This window comes from Dunckerocampus dactyliophorus, chromosome 3 (genome assembly GCF_027744805.1).
Source record: "Dunckerocampus dactyliophorus isolate RoL2022-P2 chromosome 3, RoL_Ddac_1.1, whole genome shotgun sequence".
NCBI lineage: Eukaryota > Metazoa > Chordata > Actinopteri > Syngnathiformes > Syngnathidae > Dunckerocampus > Dunckerocampus dactyliophorus.
The window spans coordinates 560,070-572,261 of record NC_072821.1 but is presented as its reverse complement, the minus strand read 5'-3'; the positions used below and the strand labels follow the sequence as shown (position 1 = coordinate 572,261).

Genomic DNA, 12,192 nt, shown 5'->3' with positions numbered 1-12,192 from the left:
ATCTGTGAGGCGGGAGGGATGTGCCAACAAAGTCTAGCCAGGAAGGAATGGCGGCTAACACGACTTCTATTTATGTATAACACACAAGAACATGGCTAATATTTGACATTGCTTTTTAGGTGTTTGCTTTAAATGTGGAAATGACTGCATGTATTACTTTTTATTGAGAAGGGGGCAAAGAGAAATGCGATGCCTGTCCAAAAAGATCATTCAGTGTCATTGACTGTCAATTGTCTGACTATAAAAAGAGGCCCAATGATGTAAAAGACACTTGGTTCAAAGACTTGCAGTACCAGTTGGCTTGTCTGCTCAGCTCCAGCTCTGCCTCCATTCTCTGCACATCAGTAGTCAGCTTGGCTTTGTCCACGAGAAGACTGCGGTTGTGCTCCTGCAGGCTGGATGTACGAACGTTCACCTCGTCCATCTCGCTCTTGTTCCTGCTCTGCTCCTGCTCCAGCTGCCTGAGAGCCCAGAACACAGACATCACCATCCCATGTAATAGTAGTACTAATATATATATATATATATATATATATATATATATATATATATATATATATACAGTCAAACTTGTCTATAGCGGCCACTAGAGGGAGTATGCAAAAGTGGCCGCTATAGACAGGTGGCCTCTATAGACAGGTTGGCGTCCAGTTTGAATGTTGACCAGTAGAGGAAAAAAGAGAAAAAAAAAGGGAAAATAATAATAATAATAATGTTGACCAGTAGATGGCACTGCGGACTGCTGATAAAAGTTGTACAGCACTACTAGGCTTGTTATTATCATGGTTCATGGTTTTAATCCTGAACATGCATGAGTCAAACAGTAGCACATCACATAGTACAATTCACAATTTTGCATGTCCAAAAAGGAGTAGGAAGAAGCAAAGCTTATTTAATCCTACCCCTCATCAGTTTCACATCAGTTGCAATACATTTATTCACCTCTTGTTCTTCCAAGTGTACTTTGTAGGTCTACATGACAATGTAGTGCAATCATAGCCAAGGTTTTTACTTACTAAAAGGAAGCTAGAGGCTTAATAATAACTGATAAAATACTTCAGTTAAGTACAACCAAACTCAGTTTTGCTCCCGCTGCCGCATGCATGCTAGCATATGTTTTTTTTTTTTTATTGTAGCGTCGCTGGGAGCACGTCCTGTTCCCAGCCTACTTTGCGGTAATGTTTTGGCGCAAATGCTCTTAAAGTTACATGTTTGACCAGGAAATAGCAAGCTCAAAAGAAGACGGCTTTTTTATGTGGAACAACTGACAGTTTGTGTGGATCTTGTGAATGATTGTGACTGAGCTAGGACTCAGTAATTAAAGTCTACACACGACGGCTTCATTGATTGAAAAACAAAACTTTTTCGTGCATGAATTCAGTTGGTAATTTGGCCGCTATATGCAGTCAGATATTGACCAAGGGAGACAAAATGGGTGGCTGCTGGCTGCGTTGGACAGGTGACTGCTATACACAGGGTCTATAACATGTAAATTTGCTGGGGGGATTTTTCAGTGGCTGCTATAGGTAGGTGGCCCTTCTATAAAGGTGGCCGCTAAGACAGGTTTGACTGTGTATATATATATATATATATATATATATATATATATATATATATATATATATATATATATATATATACATATACATACATACATACATACATATATATAATTTTCTTTTTTTGTTTTAAATAAAATACATTTCCACCTTTAAGCTGGAGACTGCCATGCTGTACCGCTCCCCAGTGCCAAAGCTCCGGGGGTGGACGGGTTTCGCCCTGAATTCCTCAAGGCTCTGGATGTTGAGGGACTGTCTTGGCCGACACGTGTCTTCAACATTATGTGGAAGTGGGGAACAGTACCTCTGGATTGGCAGACCGGGGTGGTGGTACCCCTTTTTAAGAAGGGTTAGCGAAAGGTGTGTTCCAACTGTAGGGGGTCACACTCATCAGCCTCCCTGGGAAAGTCTATTCCGGGGTGCTGGAGAGAAGAGTTCCAGGAGGTGCAATGTGGTTTTGGTCCCGGTCACGGAACTCTGGACCAGCTCTACACCCTTGCAAGGGTACTGGAGGATACATGGGAGTTTGCCCAACCGGTCTACATGTGCTTTGCGGACTTGGAAAAGGCATTCAACCGTGTCCCTCGCAGAGTCCTGTGGGGGGTGCTCTGGGAATACGGGATTGGTGGCGCTTCTACGTGCCATTGGGTCCTCGTAGAACCGGAGCAGGAGCCTGGTTGGCATTGCCAGCAGGAAGCCCAGCCTGTTTCTGGTGGACGTTGGCTTCCGCCAAGGCTGCCCATTCTCACCTGTTTTGTTCATCATTTCTAGGCGCAGCCAAGGCGTGGAGGGAGTCCAGTTCGAGGGCCTTGGGATCTGGTCTCTGCTATTTGCAGACGATGTGGTCCTGATGGCCGCATGGGGCTGTGACCGTCAGCATTTACTGGGGGGGGTTGCATCTGAGTGTGAAGCTTCTGGGATGAGACTCAGCACTTCCAAATCCGAGGCCGTGGTTCTCAGTGGGAAAAGGGTGGCTTGGGAATGAAGTCCTGCCCCAGGTGGAGGAGTTCAAGTATCTCGGGGTCTTGTTCACCAGTGAGGGAAGGTTGGAGCGTGAGATCGACAGGCAGATCGGTACAGCGTCTGCAGTCATGCGGTTGCTGTACCGGACCGTCGTGGTGAAGAGAGAGCTGAGCCGGAAAGCATCTAGTCCGGATGCCTCCCTGGTGAGGTGAGCCGGGAGAAGGCTCCTGGGCAGACCTAGGACACGCTGGAGGGATTATGTCTCACAGCTGGCCTGGGAACGCCTTGGTGTCCTCCCGGTAGAACTGGAAGAGGTGAGACTCCTGCCCCCGCAACCCAGTGCCAGGTAAGCAGAAGAGAATGGATGGATGGATGGACTGCCGTGCTTTTTCACCATTTCAGATAAACAAATACTCATTGGATTAATACTGGGGACAAAAGGGATGTTTCACATAAGTTGAAAAATACAAATGAAAAATACACCCTAGATTCTGGAAATCCATCCTAAAAATCTACAGCTTCTCCCTCGACCCCTGACCCTTGACCCTTGCCTGTGCAATCAATGTCCTGCGCTCCCTTGTGGAGGTAATAAAATGCTGTACCTCCTGAGTGTCCCAGCAATGTTGCAGTGTTCCTCCCAGGTGACGGCATCCTTGAGGCGGCCTTGCAGACTGAGCACCTGCCTCTTGTTTTTGTGAGCCTCCCCCCTGCTCTCGTCCAGGTCGTCCTGCAAGCGCTGGTTTTCTGCCTCGAGCAGCATCAGCTGCTTAGACACTTTGGACACTGCAGCAAAGTGCAGAGAACAGGGAGAAGGTGGTCACTGTCTTCCTGCTAAACATCTTGTGGATGGATGGTGTACCTTCAGAGAGGTGTTTGCTGTGGTCGGCCTTGGTTTGAATGTGCAGCACCTCCAGCTGTTCGCTCAGAAGCTGATTCTCCTGCAGAACCAGCAACGCCTGCCGCTGCACTTGGTGGCTGCAGACGGAGATGGTGCTCAATGATGCCGCTCTGCTAATATCTTCTATCACACTGATTATGTCTAAAACCATACGCTGGGTCTCATCCACTCATCATCTCTCACCTCTGTAATACCTTCATATCCTACTCAAATGTTTTTTTCTCATTTCCTCATATCCATTTATCAGTCTCATCCTTCCTGTTGTTGTCTTTCTCATCCACTTACATAGACCCCTCACTCTTACTCATTCTTTTATATCATACGGCTCATACTCCGCCTTCCTCATATGACTCCTAGAATTTACCTCATCTCACATTCTGTCATTCCCTCATTTCCTCGTCCTCCTCCCTACACAGCTGTTATGATCTCTCCCTCATCCTTTCATGTTGTCTCAACCACCAAACATCTCATTTCTCCCACACCCACCCCCGTAAGGCTGTCATATCCTACTCGTACTGTCTCATGCACACACCTACAGTGTGAAACAGTGGAAAAAAAAGTGCCCCCTCCCTGGTTTCTTTTTTTTTTTTTTTTTGCATGTTTGTCCCACTTAAATGTTTCAGATCATCAAACAAATGTAAATATTAGTCCATGACAACACAACTCAACACTTTATGCACTTTTAGGGAGAAAAAACAACCAAAGCTACATGGCGCTGGGCGGAAAAGTGATTTCCCCCCCGTTAAAACAATTTAACTGAGATGAATTGAGCTCTATCAGTGTGGAAAAGGTTATAAAGCCATTTCTAAAGCTTTGGGACTCCAACCAACCACAGTGAGAGCCATTATGCACAAATGGCTGAAGACTTTGGAGTGGTGTAGTCCAAGTCCTGACCTGAATACTATTGAATGCTGTCGCATGACCTTCAAAAAGGAAAAGCCTCCAATGTGGCTGAATGACAACAATTCTGCTAAATTCCTCCCCAGCGCTGGAAGAGACTCATTGCAAGTTGTTGCTGCTAAGGGGGGCCCAACCAAAACCACTTATTAGCTTTAGGGGGCAATCCGGTTTCACACAATAATAATAAAAACTTCCATTTAAAAAGTGCATAAAGTGTTGAGTTGTGTTGTCATGGACTAATATTTACATGAGTTAGATGATCTGAAACATTTCAGTGTGACAAACATGCAAAGAAATATGAAATCATGCTTTTTCCCACCACTGTATGATCCCAATCGGGTGTGTCAATGTTGCAAATCCTTCTCTCATATCCTCTCTCCAATTCTTGCAGTATTGTTTGTGTTCTGTTGTGGTGGACACTAGGGGGCATGTCTCTCACCCAGTCAGGAGTCGACTGGGGACGTGGTTAGAGTCCAGGTTTGGGCGCGCAAGTGTTAGCGCTATAAAGGAGATGTTCCATCTTTTGTGAAGTGAGTTGTGTGCAGTTGGAGAATAAAGTTCTGCATGAGACCAAACCTTGAGTCTTCCTTACAACTGCCACACTGTGATAATTAATCAATTAGTAGCTGGGGCTAACAACACGAGGTGTGTTTGAGCTGAGTAGAAGAATACAGGTAGTGGCCTAAGGTGGAGGTAACAGTACTGCAGTACGTGACTCTTACCAGTCCTCCTGGCTGATCCCACCAGTCTTGGCAGTTTCATCGTGAAGCCTCTCATTTTCGTTCACCACTTCCTCCAAGTGCACCCGTAACCTCTCCACCTCCTCCTGCGCCGGCAAGACAAAGACACGTGACGACACTCACGGACTCCCATTTCGCCGGCAGCCCTTCTTGTCATCCACATCAATTTTATTGCAGCATTCTCATGCGGACACACATTTACCTCTGTGGTCTTCAGCAGCGCATCTTTCTCATTCAGCCTGTCTTCATAGGCCAACATTAGGGGAGATAAATGCTTGGTGTCCACCTGCCAAGAAGACAAGAGGACAGATTTCAAAGGTCATAAATTCATTGAAATCCAAAGAAACAACCAATCACCAGACTGACTTCAAAGCCACTGCGGTAGCATAAAAAATGAACGCTGTTGAAGGCTATTTTAGTATGCGGACAGTGAAACACAGAACCCGAGAGGTGTCCTGGCTGGTCCACCAGCATCATTACCAGCTGAAGCAGGCAGTACAGCAGTCGCCATGGCAACAACAGAGATGCTTTTCCCAGCAAGTGTGGCATCAAGATGTTTTTAATATATTGTAAAATACAGTTGTACACGCTACTAATGCAACAGAATTGACGTTGACGTCATTACTAACCAGGCAAGGGGGAGTGGTAAATTGCTTAATCTGGAGGTCTACAAGAAAGACAAAAGGCACTTAATAACAATACTGATCAGCTTTGGGAATGCTGGTCTTAAAAAGTACATTAGGTATTTGTTAGACTTGACGGTGGTCTGTGTTTATCCTAAAAAATCCTAAATATTGATGTACAGTTGTCCCTTGCTACATCGCGCTGTGAACATCACTCCCTCACTCTAGTGCAGTTTTTCAAACATGAATAAATGATGACTGTTGAATATGGCCTATTATCAGAAAAAAAAGCATATTTAAGCCAACTGTTCTTATTGTTGGCCTAAATCAGTGGATCCCAATTATCTTCTGTCATGCCCCCACTGGGCGACAGAAATGTTTTCACACCCCCCTGATTTGAAATACAGTTGGGCGATGATTTTTATAGACCAGTGTACCTGCATAAATTCTTCCAATGATGAGAAAATGGCAGTTCACCTTTCGCAGACTCGCAGATGTTTTCAAGTGCAATTTTGCCTGTTTTTTTTAACCGTGTATGAACGTGTTGTGCGTCCTTGTGGTGTATTAGAGCCATCTATCAGTGCTCTGTTGCGTGTGTCTGTTATTGTAGATACTACTACTACCAGCAGAGGGTGTTGTATACTCATGTGAGACTTGTAGACGTGTGCACCTGGAGTAAAGACGTCATCCCTCCACCTCATCTCAGTATGTGTTTGTGTGCCTGTGTAAGCCACAACAGTCCTGCTTGGCTAAGGGAGAACCCTCCAATTGTGTTCTGTGTCCTGGTTGGCTGTAGACCATTGTCAATCAGTCTCCTTTGTGCCATTTCCTGTTGTGGTCAACAGTGAACTTTGAGAGTGTTTAAACAAGAGAGCAATGTGAGAAAATGTTCATGCGTCTCTGAGGTGGGTGGGGGGGCTTTTACAGCCTTAAAGCATACATAATCACTGGAAACAAATACAGTTGGCAACGGATTTCACTTACTGCTGGCGAACTGCAGCTGAGCTTTGTGATATGGGTGAAAAGGTGTATTATTAGTATGAACTCGTGTCTTTGCTGTTTTTGTTTTACCACTTTTGCTGTTGTTGTTTTTTTTACATTTTCCAAATATGTTAACTTTTTTCTTAAACAATCTTTGTAAATTTTCTTTTCAGAACATTTTGACTTTTGACTCTAGCCACTTTCCGTGGCTAGAATTTTTTCACCTAACCTTATTTTCCAAAAAATGTCAACTTTATTTTGTTTTGTTCCTCTACATTTTCAGATTTTTTAAAATATATATTTCATATTTCACCTCTATGCTACTAAATGTCATTTTGCCCTCATAGTACTCGTTTATTCTTGTAAAATTGCAGCTTTTTTGTCTTTAGAGTGTGACTTTTTTTCTTAATATTTTGGCTTTATTCTCAGAAAATTACAGCTGTTTTTTCCGCAACCTAATTTTCCAAAAATGACAACTTTATTTGTTGTTATAACACTATGACTTAAAAAAAAATAACTTATTTGTTCTTTAATATTTCAACTTTGTGACTTAAATAAGTTGCTTCTACTCATAATGTTACCATGCTATTTTGGTAAAATTGTGACTTTTTCTCGTTAAGATTACAACTTTTCTCTTCATATTTTTACATAATTCTTGTAAAATGACTGCCGATTTGTCCTTTTTTTCCCTAGTTCAATATTTTTAGAATGTGGCGAGGGCCAATAGCAATAACAATAATAATAATAATAATAATAATAATAATAATAATAAAACAGCCACGGGCTGCACTTTGGACACCCCTGATGTAAAAGAGTTGGGATTAACCTTTGTTGTGGCGTGTGCCGTTTGAGAGATTAAGGCTGAGGCTCTACCAAAACGCTGGGGGGTGGTGAGCAAGATCGGGACCACCAGCACAAGCAGACGTTTAGTAAGTGCTTTTATCTTCTAGCAATGTCAGGCTTTGTGTTTATCATCCTGTCTTTGAGCCGCTTGTGGAAAAAGTCCAGTAGAAAAGTAAAGTGTGGTTGATGATGGTGATGGCAGCTGGTATGCTGTAGCTGGTACCTCCTGCTTGGAGAGGCCTCTGAAGCGTGTTTGGTAGCAGCTCAGCTCCACATTCAGGCGATGTACCGTACGCTTGAGGGTGTCGTTTTCGTCTACCAGCTCCTGAGCCTGTTGCCTCAAAGTCTGCAGCTCTGCCTGCAGGCCTGGAAGCAGGACCGGCGGGTCATGAATACTTGTTTTGTATAGTTTAGTCTAGCTTCGGTCCAGCTCACCTCACCTCACGTAGGAAAGGTAAAGCATCTAAAACACACCCACTATGTACGGTACCTGTCGTCGACCTCGATGCTCGGCTACGACAAACTTCCTGCTCCATGTGTTGCATCTTCTCTAACTTGGCTTTTTCCTCCTTCAGGGCCTTCACAGTATCCCTCCCACAAAAAATGTCAGCCTTGCTGGGGTCAGAGGTTGGCAGGTTGGGTGTCTTTGGCTCTCTTTTGGCTCGACTGGATTGGCTGATGGCTGAAATTCAAGTGAAAGGCTTTCACTGGGGCGTTCATAAATAACAGACAGATGAGATGAGGGACGCCACCTACATGGCACATCTTCTCTGTGGCTTCTGGAGTTGCTCTTCTTTAAGGAAACGCTGCCGGCTTTACGGAGCTCAGCACTCGTTTGATGCGGGAATTCTGAGAAATGACAAGCCTTGCACCATTAAACCAAAAGCAGGCACTCACAGGCCACCGACATCCCACTAGTGTTCCCTCGCTACATCGCGGATTCACTGTTTGGCTGATTTTTTTAACAGCGTATGAATGTGCATTGTGCTGTGCGTCCTGGTGGTGTATTTGAGCCATCAATCTGTGGGTGCTCTGTTATTGTATTTACCACTGCTACCAGCAGAGGGGGTTGTACACTCATGTTGAATACTTGTCGCAGTATGTGTTTACGTGCCTGTACCAGCATGTTCGGAACCCCCAGCAGACAACAGCCGGCTAAATATAGAGCCACAACAGTCCTTATTGGCTAAGGGAGAACCCGCCCACTGTGTTCTGCATCCTGATTGGCTGTCGACCATTGTCAACCAATCTCCTTTGTGCCATTTCCTGATGTGGTCAATAGTTACTAGCAAACTAGCTAACTGCCAATAAACTATAAAAGAAGAAGAAGCTAACAGGCTAAACGAGTCTTCTGTAGGAGTAGTATATGTTTTAACAAGGATACAAAAACACTACAGCCCAACGGCGCCAGGACGAAGCGGCACGGTCAGAGGAGTGAAATGCGCGTGAGTCACTTAATCATTTCCTGTGTTCAACTGCGAAGGTTGCTCATTAAAATTCCAAAGTGAAGTGAAAAGTGAACTTTGAAATTGTTTAAACAATGGTGAGGGGTTTGACAGCCTTAAAACACTCGTATATAGTCATTGTAAAGAAATAACGTTGGCTACTTCGCAAATTTCACTGATTGCGGGCTATTTTGGAAACTTATCCCCTGCGATAAACAAGGGAACACTGTATTCTTATCTAGAAGTGAAGCAATCAAATCAGTCTGAATAGAACAGCACATCTGGGATATTTGGTAGGGGGATTGACTGCCCCCTACTGGTGCGGCATGTGTACTGCATTGTTCAAGCATGTTCCCAAAGCTGTTACATTTGCATGGACTTTAACAAGACGTCATGCTGTGTTACACACAAACCTCTCAAGCATGAACATTATTATTCATTCAAGCGCATGACATCACACGAGACTTCCTCATATCCCGTGAGACTTCAGCTCACTGAGAATGTAAAGGTTTTTAACTATATGATGATGATAACCATAGAACCAGAAATGGATATTTGCAAGGTAGTAGACACATCTCTGTCCTGGCTGCTAAGTATAACGTGTATTAACACGTGCACCCATGTGTATGGCAGACAAACCTCCTGAGCACACAAGATCATCTCAAACTGAGGAGTACAGGTTATATTACTTTTAGGTTTGATAAGTTTAGCTTCTTTTTACACTTGTATGACAGTAAAAAAAAAAAACCCTGTAAAGTCATCGCTTGCCACTTAGTGCTTTGAATGTCAACAATATAGTCATGCATGAATCATGCTGTTTGTGGTTGAATATGACCCATTAGTAGTTAGAAAAAAAGCATATTTAAGCACATTTGACATCTTTTTAGCTTAAATTAAGCATCTTTAAGCATAAAAATGGCTAAATCAAGTGAAATGTAAAGGCATTAAGAAAGTGCATTTATGATACATAGTATTCTACACTGATCACTAGGTGTCACTGTTACACTGGTGAGACAATAAGTACTGCCAACTCTTCGGTCTTCTTTATGTTTTATACGTCTTATTTCCCTGTATTGGGTGTTATTTCATGTCTAGAAGGCTCTAATAAGGTTTTAAAAAAACTGTTTTGTGTGCTGTAACTTCAGAAATGAAAATAGGGAAATTCACTCATCACGGTCGGGTCTAGGTTTAATAATCCAGTTTGATTCCAGAAGAGTTGGATTGAATTTCTTATCAGCACCACAAAGAAAAGTGATGATCTTGATAGGGAATGAGCTTTATTTCAGCCTTGGAGGTTGTAGTGTGTGGAATAGAAGTGGTGTCAAGCTACATATGGTACCTTTAAATGAGAAGCAGTCATTAGTTTGTACATCTCATCTCCCTGTGGAGCCAGCCTGACTGACAAGTGACTACCTGGAGAAGATTCCCTGCCGGATAACGTCGTGCTCGCCTGGGGAGTACTCGTCTGGAAGACAGAGAGACGGCATATACGAGGCTGACAAACAAGACCAGCTGGGTTGCGTCCCTGCGCTCATAGCCAAAGACTAACAAAGCAGAGGACAAACGTCTGCTTGATCTTTTCCATACAGACATTGTATGAATCCAATTAGAATGTTCAGGTGTCCATAACTGTCATACTTGAGGCGCCTTCAACAATTCTTATTTGCAGTAAAAACAACGAAGCAGATGTAGATCATAGCTCATATAGATCATAGACAAATCATCAATGGCTCACCCCCCCGCAAGACAGTAGGGGCACTGGTCTTATGTTTTCCACCCTTTTGCGTGCAGGTCCAGGGGAAGAAGAGTTGAAGGCGATGCCCCAATTTGACTTCATCTTATTGTGTACAACTACGCCACCCAGTGGCTTCATCTCATATGACTTCATTCACAAACGCAGCTGTTCCTATTTAATAACATTTACAGTACATCCATCTACAGTCCTCCCCCACAGAATCCCGCCTTTTCAGGAAATTCATGAATGAATATTTCAGGGTTTTTTTTACATTCCCGCTACCCCCCTCACCATTCCTCCTGGGACGACTGTATAGAGCAGTTCTCGTTCATTTGCATGAATAAACCCCTCTCATACTCCTTATAGTGCTGTTTGGGGGGGGGGGGGTTCTCATTCATAAACAAAGAACCTCACCGAGTGTTTTAGCGCCAGAGCATAGACGGGTTGTGCGGCTGAACCGCTCTGCTGCCCGTCCAGGGTTTGGTAAATGTGCTCCTCCTCCTGGTCCTGTAGCTCCTCCTCCTCAGAGTGGTCAGGGGAGGACAGACGTGGGCGAGCAACGTAGCCTTCGGACCATCGATCACTGAGGAGGACAACAGAGGACGTCATAGAGAAAGGATTTAAGAAGGCCTGGTGTGTCGTTATTGTTTATAGTTGGTCTGGTCCAAGTCCCCCGTGTGGACGTTGTGTGAATCGCATCTGGCTCATGTTCATCAAAAAGTGCACTTGAGGTGGGCTACTTCAATATCGACGGTAGCAAAACACAAATGCAAGCCTTAGTCAGCTGGTCTGTGTCTATGAATTGCTGTTTTATGTGACATTACCCTGTGAACTACAGCCTGCTATCGGCTAGCATTGCATTGCATTCAGTACAGGTGCCTCAGGATCTCAGGAGATTAAAACGTGACAAGATGTGTGGTTCAGAAAAAAGAATGTTTGGTGGACACTAGGCCAGGGCCAATAATAAATACATCAGTGAATTACACCATCAATGAAAATGAACTTGATCACATTTTGCCTGCATCAATATATTGCCATGTGCATGCGTGTCTGTCTTCATCAAGCAGGAAGAGGCTTTCAGCACCTCCATAGAACAACGGCATGTCAGTCATACAGTCCTCTTTCTTTGTCTGGGTGGGTGGAGGCGGTGCCGCTAGCATACACAAAAAGTGCAGGAGAGTGTAACGCAGTACAAATGAAATTAGCAGTGCAGTATATTGTCATATATTTTCACTGTCGTTTTCTTAAAAGTAATGATAAAATCTCGTCTTGTGATTAGTCTAGTATTCAGCCTACAAGAGCTTCCAATTAGAGGTGGGCACAATTACCCAAATATCAATATTATTGATAGCGTTCACTTCTTTTCATAAATATCTGTTTTGTTGTGTTGTTGAAATATATTTTATTTTTTGGTGGCCATAGGAGGGCTTTGAGGGCAAAAAGATCTGAATGAGAACCAATGGAAGTTTTTGCTTTTATTGCACTATATGCAATAAAATAACACA

The 12,192-nt window shown here is 43.7% G+C and overlaps 1 protein-coding gene across 13 annotated transcripts in view; it reads right to left on the bottom strand.

Annotated features, from left to right (window-relative positions):
- cep89 (centrosomal protein 89) overlaps positions 1 to 12,192 on the bottom strand; it is a 61,215-nt gene that overhangs the window by 45,094 nt on the left and 3,929 nt on the right. For all 13 annotated transcript variants that reach the window (XR_008569748.1, XM_054769924.1, XM_054769925.1 and 10 more), the window contains exons 4-13: positions 11,102 to 11,270; positions 10,366 to 10,417; positions 8,264 to 8,356; positions 7,986 to 8,189; positions 7,731 to 7,873; positions 5,263 to 5,346; positions 5,043 to 5,146; positions 3,382 to 3,497; positions 3,125 to 3,305; positions 294 to 461 (exon numbers count right to left, since the gene is read on the bottom strand). Coding sequence is in view for 12 of the 13 variants with exons in the window: in XM_054769924.1 (XP_054625899.1) it covers positions 294 to 461; positions 3,125 to 3,305; positions 3,382 to 3,497; positions 5,043 to 5,146; positions 5,263 to 5,346; positions 7,731 to 7,873; positions 7,986 to 8,189; positions 8,264 to 8,356; positions 10,366 to 10,417; positions 11,102 to 11,270 (1,314 nt within the window). In the remaining variant the exon portion in view is untranslated. The remainder of the gene's footprint in view (positions 1 to 293; positions 462 to 3,124; positions 3,306 to 3,381; positions 3,498 to 5,042; positions 5,147 to 5,262; positions 5,347 to 7,730; positions 7,874 to 7,985; positions 8,190 to 8,263; positions 8,357 to 10,365; positions 10,418 to 11,101; positions 11,271 to 12,192) is intronic.